A 13,313-nucleotide genomic window follows, 5' to 3' on the forward strand; every position below is an offset into this window, starting at 1 on the left:
GCTGTGAGCTCCCAGGTCAGTCAGTGCAGCCTAGACCCCGCTCCTCGAGTCCGGACACCAACCTCATGAACCTGACCAGGGAGCTTTGGAACACGTCCCCCCGCTGGCATCGCGGTGTCTGCAGCGGAACCCACCCCCGGCTTTGGTCATCTGCTCCTGCACAGCCAGCCGCACCCAAACTCAGTGGCGTCAAAGATCAATGTGTGATCGTCTCTCACGGTTCTGCAACAAGGCAGCTCTTGGGTTTTCGCTTGGGTCTCTCGTGCAGCTGCTTCCAGATGCCAGCAGGTCTCTTTGAGAGCTTCCCTGAGCTGGAGTCCGCGGCATCCTGTCCTCACAGCTGGCAGTCGCTGCTCCCTGTCGGCTCTGCGGTGGCTGTCGGCTGGAGCACCGGAGCCTGGCCTTCTGTGTGTCGGGGCTTCTCAGAGCATAGCCGGTGGTTCCGAAGAAGCATGTCCAAGAGGGATTGTTCACAGAAACAGTTTTCTAGGATATTGGACATTCTCAGGTGTCCCTTCCATCACATCCTGTCCGTCAGAAAATTCAGTGAGGTCAGCTCAGGTTCACAAAAAGGAGAGTTAGCCTGGCAGGCCTGGCTCAGTGGTTGAGCGTCAACCTAGGAACCAGGAGGTCTCAGTTCGATTCCCAGTCAGGACACCTGCCCAGGTTGTGGGCTCCATCCCCAGTGGGTGTTGTGCAGGAGGCAGCTGATCAGTGATTCTCTGTCATCATTGATGTTTCTTTCTATCTCGCTCTCCCTCTCCCTTCCTCTCTGAAATCACTAAAAATATTTTTTAAAAAACCTTCCCTTCTTGACTGGGGAAATGGCAAGGACACATTTTATAAAGGCAAGGGGGGGTAGACGGTGTGGTGGCCATCTTTGGAAAACACTCCAGTTGGCCTCTCTTCGGGGCTTTCTGTGTCAACAAGTGGCATCACCATGCACCTGGTTACCTAGGCCAGAAGCTTCACCACCCACATTCAGTCAGTTACCAAGTCCTGTCAGTTCTAACTGCAAAGTATCTCCCGGATCCCATGGTCTCTCACCTGGATCATAGGAGCCACTTTCCATCTGGAATATATGTCTTTAGTCTCGCCCATCCATTCTTCAGAGACAAATCTGAGATACCAGTGCCCTGCCTGACCCCCTTCAGTGGCCTAGATTCTGACCTGATGCCTTTGGGTGACTTACAGAGCTCTCTGCGAGTGGCCGTGCATGGCCCTGTGCCATCATTCAGAAACAGTGTAGCCGAGAGAGAGACCAGACCACCTGGTTTCATGTCCTTGTTCTGACCGATCATGCCTTTGTTACTGGGGACAAGTTCCATCGCCTCTTTGTGCCCGTTTTCTCATCAGTTAGAGTGGTGTTGCGGATCCATTGTAAATACCTAAAATGGTGTGCAGTACCTAGTCAGTGCCTGGAAAATGCCGGCGATGATTCATATTCCTAGTTAATGTATGCCTTCTTTGCTAGAGTACAAGACAAAGATCATTATTTTTCCTGCTCTGTCCTATGACTTTAGCATCGTTACTGGCATGTAATAGGTGCACAACAAGAATGTGTTGAGTGAGTAAATGAAAATAGCACGACCAAGCGATAGAAAGTGTATAAAGGGGCCAATGACATGAAGGACATGATGTGCCCTCTATAAAGCAGACACAAAGCAAGTGTCGATGCAGTGTAGTGGGTAAGAAAAGCAGCGCTGCCATCATGGGATGGCTTTGAGCAAATTACCTTCTCCAACCTACTTCTTCGTGGGGTGGTGCTGAGATTCAAATCAGATAATGCATGCAGGCTGCCAGACAGTGATTGGAACATGACAAGTATTTGATACCTGTCAGTAATTATTAGTTCACTCTTTTTTCTACAAGTCATGATTATGTACTTGTACTTTTGTAGCACAATTCTTAAGAAGGTAGATCCTTAAATCAGCATCAATAATATCCTCTGAAGCAATCATAGAAATCCCTGTCATTCGTTATTTTTGTTTTTATTTATTTGGATTTTATGAAAGGAAGCTAATCTTTAATCTTGCTTTGAATGCATAATATTCGTTCATTCTGCATTCATTTACTGAGCATATATAGGGTGTCCTAAAATTCACGCAAGATTTGAATTTTGCGTGAGCATTAACAACAACAAAAAATAAATAAAAGCCTAATTTTACTTGGTTTATTGAATCAGATTCTAATATCTGTTGCCCTTTGATTTCAATCCCTTCAATTTGATAAGCAATCCCAAGTACCAATTATGGCCCAGGAGCAGGGACAATGAAGACCAACGAAGACCACGGCTTTGCATATGTGCCAGCAAAGCCGTGGAGGCCATTTACCCGATGTGCTATTCCATACATAACCCTATACTGTATACTTTATGAATCAATAAAAAATTTACAATTTTTAATTATAAACCTGTGTTTTCTATCAAAATTACTTCTTGTGTGAATTTTGGGACACCCTATATTACGTGCCATGTACAGAGCAAGGTTCAGAGAATAGAGCAGTGAAAAAAAGGCAGTCACAATTGTTCCCAAAGCAAGTGAATTTCTAGGCAAGACAGACGTCAAGCAGGCAATCGCTGTGTTAGAAGATGCACATCTCAACATTAACTTTATATGAAAAAAGCGATGAGACAAATGCCAACATTTAGTATTTGATAATGTGGCATAGTGTAAGACAAAAGGAAAGTCCATCAATTTTGGTTAGTAATAACTTTGGCAAATGACTTCATATATATATATTCTCTTGGATGAGTACAGATTGAAACACTAAATCTATATGTATGTGCATGTGTGTATATCTGTGTGTGATTTATACTGTTTAAACAAAATAATTAGAATTGCTTTTAAATTTTTATTGTTCATCGTGTACCAATTTTCTCAAATACTAGACAATTTCAGCAAACTAGATTTGAGCGAGTGGAAGATTGCCTGTGAACTAAAGCGCTGGGACTAAGGTCTGCAGGAGCATCAAGCTTTATCCGATATTGTTTATAGAACTTGCAGGGTAGAGTAGTTCTTTAATTAGGTGCCATATTGATTTCACCCATTAGGCTGTATTTGCAAGGCAGTTATGTTTTATCTCACTTCTCTCGTGATGTAATGTGCTGTGTCCGTGTTGGGCCTGTGGTGGTTTAAAGAAGGACTTGCTCACGCAGAGATCTCAGAATCAGTGAATGAATCCAAGGTTAGATCATAGGATGGCAGGGTGGGCTACGGATTGTAAATGCCTAGCCTGGCTTCCTGCCGTCTTAATTTTCTGTGCCTCCATGGGACTTAAGATATTATCACTTACCCTCTTCAACAACTGAGTTCGACTTTTATAGTTGGATTTCTTCCCTGCCGTTCTGTTGTAATCGTTCTACGCTTGTTCCCTCGCATCATAGGCAGGCAGCAAATGCATGCTCTACATGGGAAAATATTTAGTGTTTTTTAACTTTCCATGACCTCTTGGTTCATAGATCGATGCTCAGCCACTGAACAACACCAGCCGAGCCCAAGTACCTTTTCTATGGCCTTGTCTGAAAAACCCTCCTTCACTGACGTGTTTCCCTGTAAACGGTGTCACATGAGTAAGGAGAGGAAAGGCAGTAGCTCTGTCAGTAGTCTCTTTATGTTCTCACGCTCTGACAACTGTATTTTAAGACACTGAGGCTGTAGTGACACGTGCTTGCTGATGAGAGGGAACATCACAGTCAGCGGGTGGAAAGGTTGCTCGTGGCTCCCACTTTCAGGCACAACGGGGCGCGGCGGGAAAAACCTTCAAGACGATGCCCTATTGCGTTTGAAGACGTGGCACACCTCACTCTTACTGGGAAGGCTTTCATTGGTCTGATTCCCAACCTCCATGCTTGGACTCTAGAATAACCACAGGGCACCCAGTTGCCCTGTCTATGTGTTTGCCTCCATCCTTCCTCCTTTTTCTCTTGGTGACACCTACAGACAACCTTCGTGTGTTGCCTGTGATCACTCCCAGGCCAGGCTCTGGGGCGAGCGGGGGAGTGATCTCCGTGAAGGGGGAGAGCGCTCTGGGCCCGGCCTCCTTTATTTCCTCGGAAGCCAGAGTTTCTGGAATTCAGGACACGATGAAAGACTTCTGTGCCCGGCCTGTATCTGAGAGGCCTGACGAGCTCCAGAGGAAGGGGCTGTGCAAGTGTTTACAAGTTTATCAAACTGTGCCCAAGGCTCGCCCACTGCTGGGCGTGCTGACAGTCAATAAAGAGCACTTGAAGCGCTAGCAGGAGTGGCCGCACTTGGCCCTGATGGCCTGACTTGAAAAGCGGCAGCGCATGATTTAAAAAGACAAAGCCCTTCACGGAGCCCTGGTCCCCTGGCATTTGCACCGGGGGCTGCAGCAGGCGTGTCCTGCTCCCCTGAGCTGCCGGAGCGGTGGATTTGAGCAGAGAAAGGGCAATGTTACCCGTCTGTCTCCCCATCAGTGCTTACAATGAGAAGTCAGGTCTGCACCCACCCTGTAGAAAAGACAGATTCTAAGACTTTAATTCAAAACACGTTCATTCTAGAAACCGGAACAGTTTGAAGCAAATGGAATTTGATAGGCACTCAAAGATGAGATTTGTATCTCATAGGAAAAGCTCGAATGGATCGCCAAACTTCTAACTATTTGGTTCTTGTGTCCCTAAAACAAAATATGTACACAAATTTAAGTTTGATTTCCTGTGACCATAATACTCTAACGTGTCGTACAAAACCGGTTTTCTTCTATATTGAATTTTGCTTGTAACTATTAGTGGCACACACAATGGAAATCAACCTAAGTATTACTTAAATAGGTTAAACATTTTGATGATCATTAAACATCAAAAGTGGGAAATCCCCCTCTGAGTGAGATATGGGGACTTTTTCAAATAGTGTATGTATTCATGGATGAATATTACTTATTTACAAGAACAAAGCAAAATGCAGCATCCACTCTATTCCTGCTTCCCTTTATTATAAACATAAACATCAGAGGTCTTGGGACAAAAGGAGCAGATGGAAAGGGAAGGATGTTTTTAGAGCTATGCCATTCGATTATGTGAAATCCTTAGTACTCAGATTTCAAAAATCACATTGTGATCTGTTCCCAGAAAGTGTGTGCCACGTCTACAAGCTGTCAGTTCCACCCCATGTCCTCTTCAGTTTTAGTGAAAGCGAGGAATTGGCACCTGCCTGCTTCCAGGAAGATTTGTCACAGCGTTTTCTGAAGCCGTTTCTGGTTCTGTGAAGTGTTCCAGGCTTAGCAGAATGCCACTCATCACACCTCGTACTTATATTAAGCGGCACCTTGTTTAAACTGGTACACACAGAATCTGATAGAAAATTGAGCTATTGTTCATTTACATTCACCTTCGTCATTATAATCCTTTTGGAAGGCTTTGTGTCATGTTACATGCTTTAAATATCTCTCTTTAATTAGCTCATCTGATCTAGGGAAGTATCTATATGTGCTCATTCAAACCAAACTTACTTTTGGTTGGAAAGAGTCTGACTTTATATTTTTCAGTTCAAATAAATTAATATACATTTTTCACAAGCATCTCAGTTCTGAATTCCTACTCTAGGTAGATAGTAGATAGATAGATAGACAGACAGATAGATCAGGAATCTTTACACAGTTTGCTAACTGGATAAATGGTGCCTCACTGCCTTTGATATTTCCTACTTTATTGACGTTCTCTTTGCAGTCATGCAGCCTTTCTGAGATGAAAATGATTCTTGGACGCCAGCTGGGGTGGGTGATGCAGGCCCTAAACAAAAGTGTATTCCCTCCCTCTTGATAAAGCATATTTCAGAACCATGACCAGCCTTCGCACGGCATTTCTTAACTCCACACTTTGACCTGGATAGAAATATGTGTAAGGCGAGGAAAGACAGGAAGCCTCACCTTGGACCCATGGTGTCTTGAATAAAGGAGGCTTTGTCAACAAAAACACTTCAAAGCGTGTCTTGGGCACCTGGAAGCTTCGTGCTCCCCGCCAGGGTGCATCGTAAGGTCCTGGGTGTGCGAGAGGCATGCCTTTATGTGCAAAGAAAGTCCATATGTGCGAGTTGTTGAAGTTCTAGAAAGCGATGCCCTTAGAACAGTCTACCGCTCTCCTCATGGCACATCTGCATGCAGGCTTCATTCCTCAGCGTGCGACTCCACTCGTTTGAGGACTCCTGGACCAATGACCTCCATGACCCTTGAACTCTGAGATTCTATGATGTTATGATTAGTGAGGCTTTCTCATTGTAGAAAAAAAACCAATCATTGTAACTACTATCGCCATACTCAAGCACATGCAATCAACCTTAGTTCCTTTTTTTTTAACAAATGAAAAAGGGCCACCTGTTAAATCAGCTGTGGGAATAATTGGATAAGTAGATACACGTATTGACAACAGTGGGCAGGCATATTTCAGTGAGAAAGATTTAACCTCTCCAGATCAGTAGCTGGAGGAACCAACAAAGCAAAACCCTGACACTCTACACGTCGGAACTTGATTGCTGTTTTCCACGCTTGATGTTTTGGGAGGAAATTCTGTGGTTCGCACATTCATGCTCACCAGCTCTCAGAGCACAGGTATGCCACCAAAGCCGCTAAAAACCGCTATGGCGGCAACAGACACTATCAACCCCACAGAGCCGGTGAAATCACATGGGCTTTAGATAATAACAATAGAGTTGTTAATAGCAGTAAAGTATGATAATAGCCTTAGAAATATATGAACTTGATGAATGTGTCCAAATACGAACCATTTCCATATTTAATTATGATTTGTGTACTAACAGATCTTAGTGCGGAGAAAGAACTAATACTCCAGTATTTTTTAAATATTTTCATGTGGAAGTCCACCACAAGACAGAACTTACTAGGAATCTCTTACAAGTTATAGCACAAAGACTATGATGTTACGGTATTCATGGTTGTTTTCATTTCACAAGACTGGTCATTTCTTCACAATAAAAACAGGTATAACTCTGTCCTAAAGTTAAGGCTAAGCAGATGTTTCCGTTTGGTTTCATGGGTGAATATGTCTGATTTCATGTGAAATAGACAAATGTAAAGCTTAGTAGTTTAAAATAACACTTTTGTTGTAATAAAAAACAAGGATTATTCTTATGACTATATAGAACACACATAGTTCTGGCATCATGCAGAACTTGACCTGATTCTTGACTCTACCACACACTTGGGCCACATAATTTATTTCTCTGAGCCTTAGTTTGCTCAGCTCAAAATAACATCAACCTCATAGCGTTTTTTGAAATTTCAGACAGATAATAGAGGCGAAACCAGCAGGCTTGTTGTAGGTTCTCGGTACAGGTTACTTTGTCTTCTCTTGTACCTCCTCCACCATTTCTGTAGAAGCTGATTTATGACAAGTGTAGGTGCCTGTGCAGAAGCATGTAAAGCGAAAAGCAGGCTCCAAAATTTCATATTTTCTATGAACAGAGGAAGTTATCTGGTTAGATAGGAAGCAGCCATCTCTGGTCTGTGTGGTAGAATTATATTCTCTATCTTTTTATTTAATTATATGTTCTGATTGAGCTAGCATGAATATGTATAACTATTGTAAGAGAAATCTTTAAAATTTTAGTGAGTGATGCATAATGTATAATCTTTGAGTTGATACATGAAAAATTACGTTTCCTATAACCCAATTTTTACTCCTGTTCCCTAGAGCATTTTATATTACGTAGTTCAAGATAAACAGACCCTGATAGCTAAGGAGTTGTTCACTGCCAGGATTATGGACATCGAGGGGAAAGAGAGAGGAGGTGACGGTGTAAATAATGTATTTTTATTAAGCTTTCCTGGGCAACCTCTTCCCCCTGGCTCTACCTGGTCATCGGCAGCTGCATCCTAACTGGCTCTCCACTCCCAGGCTCCCCCACTGCTGCCTTCAATGTCCTCAGAGCAGTGACTCCCTTTCCCCTTTAGCCTGCTCACACCTTTAACAAGTCTCCTTTCATTCTAGCTCTCCTTCGCAGCTGGTGATCCAGGGCACAGTAGTCCAGGCAGAAAACAATCCCAACATTTCCTAGTAAAAGCCTCTCCCTCGAACTTCACATGTATCTGTCTGTGTGAATGTGTTGTGATCCTAATGGCCATAAACTAGAGATCAACATGCTCATGGGTGATCACAAGGCATGTTCCTTAGTAATCTTGAATTCTGTTTCTCCTGATTACGCACACACATACACGCATACACACATGCATACACGTGCACACGCACACACACATGCATACACACAATACAGGAACAAGCAAGTGCTTTTGTGGCATTGAAATACACTGTACTCATATTAATTCTATTTGAAGTATCTCTTTTTAAAACATGCCATTATAGGCATAGTAGTATAATGCTAGTAAATATATTTGTATTTTTATCTGCAGGAAAAAAGGGTAAAATAACACTATGGATAGAGATGAAAATACAACATACAAAAAAGTCACTAGCATGAAGAATAAAGACCCAGTTCTGTAACCTGGCATTCCAGGCCCTCACAAGCTGCTGCCCTTCTCCTTCCAGCCTTACCTCCCATTCCTCCCGTGACAAACCATCATGGTCTCCCACTCATTCAGAACCTACCGCAGGCCCAGCGCTTGGTGTAATGTAATCCTCACGGTGGTCCTGCGATTGCATCACTGTCCCCATTTTACAGACGGGGCTTAGTATCTTCCTTCAGGTCACACAGCTGGTTAGTGAGAGAGCAAGGACTCAAACCCAGGTTCGTCTGACTCCAAAACCAGTTTTCCTAACTGTTGTAGCACACGGATCTCTGTCTTCAGTAGCAGCCTGACCTGTGCCATGTGACTAGTCATGATGCTCACTGTAATTCAGAAATCGTGTCCTACATGGCCTTCAAAGTTGACCTAGAACTTAACTCATCTATGCCATCGCTCAGCCTCCAGCCCACAGTGCTGTCACCTCCTCTGACCCTTAATCATATGCTACTTTAGATTGTCATCTATTTGTCCATTTGTGGGTGTTGTCTCCCCAACCAGGCAACCAGGTGCTTAATGGCAGGAGCCCTGGAAGGCTGCATAGACTCTTTGACTATATTCCCTCCTGTCACCTGCAGTTCTCTGTCCCTCATAGACACTCAGAACCTTGGCAGTACAGTAATACTCTTCACAAACAGTCAGAGGACTTTCTGGTGCCATTAAAGTAAGCTCACTCAGAACCCTCTGATTTGACACTAAGGCCTCTAAATATTGAATGAACCATTTCTCTGGAGGCCCTTATGTAACAGGTATTGTCTAATATGATGTAATATCTGAAATAACCATCAGATTAATGTTTTTAAAAGATGAACTTAATAGTAAGTCAATTTTGTGACTTTAAAGGACTGAATTGCCCGGCTGGTGCAGCTCAGTGGTTGAGCATCGACCCAGGAACCAAAAGGTCACCCACCAGTTTGATTCCCAGTCAGGGCACATGCCCGGGTTGCGGGCTCCATTCCCAGTGGGGGGCATGCAGGAAGCAGCCAATCAATAATGTTCCTCTCTCTCATCAATGTTTCCATCTCTCTATCCCTCTCCCTTCCTCTCTCTAAAAATCAATAAAAACATTTTAAAAAATAAAAAGTAAAAGGACTGAACCAACAGAGGATCACCTGCCCAGTTTCATTCTGTTCCTTCACAGCCCCTTTCTGAATGAGAGACGGTGAGGTTTTATTTCCGTTTAAGGAAAATCACAAAACCGCCTCTATCAGCAATCCCCTGAGAATAACAGAGAAAGAACCTCAGCGAGGAGGGGAGGGGGACACCCTATGTAAAAGAGGACTCCGATCTGTCTCCGAAAACCCGACTTGCAGAGGAGGGGAGATTCCGACAGCAGAGTCTTTGATCCTACAGGTTGAAGGTCACTGGGAGGGATAATCAAGTGCACCTGCTAAGGCTGAATGTGAATTTGAGGTGAGGGTCAAAAGAAAGAGGGAAAGTTGTAGCAGCTTACGTCAGAAACTTTGTAAGAATTCAAACCTACGCCTTCTTCCCTTCCCCTCCCCATGGTCTTCCCCCCCTCCCCCCCTCCCACCCCCACCCCCGCTTTGTCTGTTTCCCTTCCAGCATCTGATTTCTCACTCAATCTAATAAATAGTTGAGAGGGAACTACTTGAATCAGTGCCATTGATTGGTTCTGTTGTTTGCTTAAGGATTGATTTGAAAATCTCCATAATCCATTCCGCCTTAATTTACACTTCAGTATGTTTAGAATGACTGATCACTACCAGGCTTAATCTCTCCCAAGAAATAGCAAGACATATCATTTGCAAGATAATTATGTTTGAAGTGATCAAGAAACACTGTAGGTGTGGAAACAGTTTCCGTAATAGGCATACCTTGGGGGAAGTCAGAGGATTTTGTCTTAAGTACCTTCAAGTCTGTGTTGGTTGAACTCACAGCATCTAACCAAAAAGCTTTTAAAGTGAACGCTATATGAGAGTATTTATTTCATTATGCGAGGACGTTGAACTGTCGGAGCGTCGCGCGCAGAGAACTTTTTGGAAGGCAGGCTGTTTGTGTTCTGTTGCCGCTTTAATTTTTTGTCCTTCGCTGGATCTCTTCCATTCAGGAAAATTGGGCGGATTCACACAAGAAAATAACACCATAGATTCCGGAGAACTTGATATCGGCCGAAGAGCAATTCAAGAGGTGCCTCCCGGTGTCTTCTGGAGATCACAGCTCTTTATCGATCAGCCACAGTTTCTGAAATTCAATATCTCTCTTCAGAAGGATGCATTGATTGGAGTGTACGGCCGAAAAGGCTTGCCACCTTCCCATACTCAGGTAAAAGTAGGCTTCGTTGTCAATAAAATGAAACTGCCCGTGTGCATTTTTAAAGTTATTCTGTTTCTTCACTTGGGTTGTTTTCACTGTTTGACCACTTTTGTATTGATCCTTTACAGTGAGAAGAATTTCGGATGTAGGGTACACGTGTCTTGAGGTTTTTGAATTAGTAGGAAGAACACCATTTTCTCCCTGGCTTGCGTTAACCATTATTGATTGATTAAAAAGTACCAAAATTTGTGAGCAACTTAATGAATATTGAACATCAGCTCAGCACCTAGTAAAACATCAGGGATTTTTCAAGTGTTTTACAAAGATTCTATGGTCATTTGGGGTGATCTTATTCCTTTCATGTAATAGATGCACTACATTTTTATTTCAAACATGTATTGATTCTATTGAAAATATATTACTTTTTTTTTTTTTACTTTATGCCAGATTTGCTCTTAGTAAAGAAATTATTGGGACATAAACATAAATACCATGATAGGAATTTCATCAACTCAAGCCATGATTTCTCATGGACACATGATGAACAATGAAATAAAGAGGCAAAGGAGCTTCATAGGTGACCAACGATGATCACATGTTTGAGTGTGATGCTCAAAACCATTCAAACATTCATATATCATATACTCAAAGAACCTTGAAGTCTGTTTGCTTGCATGAAGATCCCTTCACAATAATGGTCACAGATGGGCACTTTCAGTAATTCCACAGGCTTTATCATAATCTAATATTGGGTCCAGAGAATGGAACTCCCCTGTTGTTTGGGGGAGCAAGGTGGAGGGTCTAGGGGTGCCATTGAAACGAGCCCCCACAGAAGGGTGGGATGTGGAAGATTGACAGTATTGGAGTGGAGTTGCATTTCTCGTGTCCAAAGTCCCTGTCCCTTAAGTCAGGCCTGGAAAGGGTGCAACTGGGGTTCCAGCAGAGCCAGACACAGGCCAAGGACCAGAGGTTCCGTTCCATGTTGCAGCTGGTGCGGTTCAGCACCCGGGCCAGAGTAAAGCCCATTAGTCTGGGTGTGGAGCCCCCCCATGGCCGTGTGCCACGTGGGCACAAGGGAGAGCTCCCCTGCCACAGGAGTCCCAAGAGGAAGAAGAGAGGGAAATTCGGGAGTTTTCATATTCAGGGTTCCAGAGCTTGCATTGGCCACGCCCATCCTGGCCAATTACCTGTTCCCAGGGGTGATTGACAGACAAGCACTTTCCCACGTCACTCAGACCTTACTGGGCAAGTGTCTGTCTGGTCTTCCTTTCCCTCCATGGCTGTTAAATAATAACCCGGTCATTACAACAGCATCAATGGTCTGTAAGTGGGAAACTGCGGTTTAAAGGAGGTCCCACTATGTCTAAGAGAAATTATTTAAATTACCATAACTAGGAGCTCAGACTCTTCCCAAGATCAACTGTTCTGTTAGTAAATACAGGAATTCCCAAAATGTAATAGATGGTTAATGAAAATTGACAGTTGGATGAACTTAAAGTTATGCTTGATAATCAGTTTTTCACCCATGGAATTTCATGCTGCGTTTAATTGGATTTATGAAATGAAGACTAGAAGATTTTCATATACTCTTTATATTATGTAACTTTGTGAGAAAGGCTTTTTCTATAACAGAAATTTAAAAATAGGAAATTATAAAGAGAAGTTGATCACACACTATTAAAAATTACATATTTTTTAAAAGGTGACCAACAATATTTGAACATACTTTCTCTGATGTCATTATGGCTCAGGGAAGATGTCCTATACATACATAAATACATAGTTGTAAAATTTTTGAATATCATGCTTTGGTGTATTCATTTTTCTGATTTAACATTTTTCCAAATCTAGATGATTAAAGTAAATGTCTTTGATCCTTAGACATAAAAGACTTCCTATTGTATATTAGTATTCAATTTTAAATTTTAAACTGCATTTGACTCCCCTTATAGGCAACACTAACGAGGATGTAATAACCAGGTTTTCTCAAATGGAAGGGGCCTCTGAAACTTCACTTGTAACAGATAGATTGAATGTATAGCGATACTAGAGGCCCGATGCATGAAATTCGTACAAGGAGCTCGGCCCTCGCAGCCTCGGTGGCTGCCTCGGCCCTCATAGTCCCGGCTTCATTTAGAAGGTTGTCTAGACCATTGTTCAGCTGTTCGGCTGGACAGTCTAATTAGCATATTTGCTTTTATTATAGATTTCAGTGAGATAGAAAAAAATAACATTTTAATCATTGGAACCACATACATGACCAAGTTATTTTATAACTCAAAACACATACCTATAAGTTCATCAAGGACACAACAGTGAGCATGTAACCTATAAATTCCAAAAATAATTTCTAAAAATGATTTTCTACATGTCATGCCTTTCAAAGGTTTATTCAAAGATTTAGGGTGGACTCTTTGCAAGTGACATGTACCTGTAAGACTAGAGAAGTAAAAGGTGCAGTTTCAGGTTTTCTCATCATTCTTCTGGTATTTAAACACAATATGCAAATGTCTACTTTCTCTCCTAGCACATGCATGGATTTA

General features: G+C 42.7%; 1 protein-coding gene across 11 annotated transcripts in view; it reads left to right on the forward strand.

The window, feature by feature from the left end:
- The window catches only part of TENM3 (teneurin transmembrane protein 3), a 670,243-nt gene that overhangs the window by 554,426 nt on the left and 102,504 nt on the right, over nt 1-13,313 (forward strand). For all 11 annotated transcript variants that reach the window (XM_070408131.1, XM_070408130.1, XM_070408129.1 and 8 more), the window contains one exon: nt 10,565-10,779. In XM_070408131.1, the coding sequence (XP_070264232.1) occupies nt 10,565-10,779 (215 nt within the window). The remainder of the gene's footprint in view (nt 1-10,564; nt 10,780-13,313) is intronic.

Source organism: Myotis yumanensis, unplaced genomic scaffold (genome assembly GCF_028538775.1).
Source record: "Myotis yumanensis isolate MYYU_CA2020_CCGP unplaced genomic scaffold, mMyoYum1.0.hap1 SCAF_3, whole genome shotgun sequence".
Taxonomy (NCBI): domain Eukaryota; kingdom Metazoa; phylum Chordata; class Mammalia; order Chiroptera; family Vespertilionidae; genus Myotis; species Myotis yumanensis.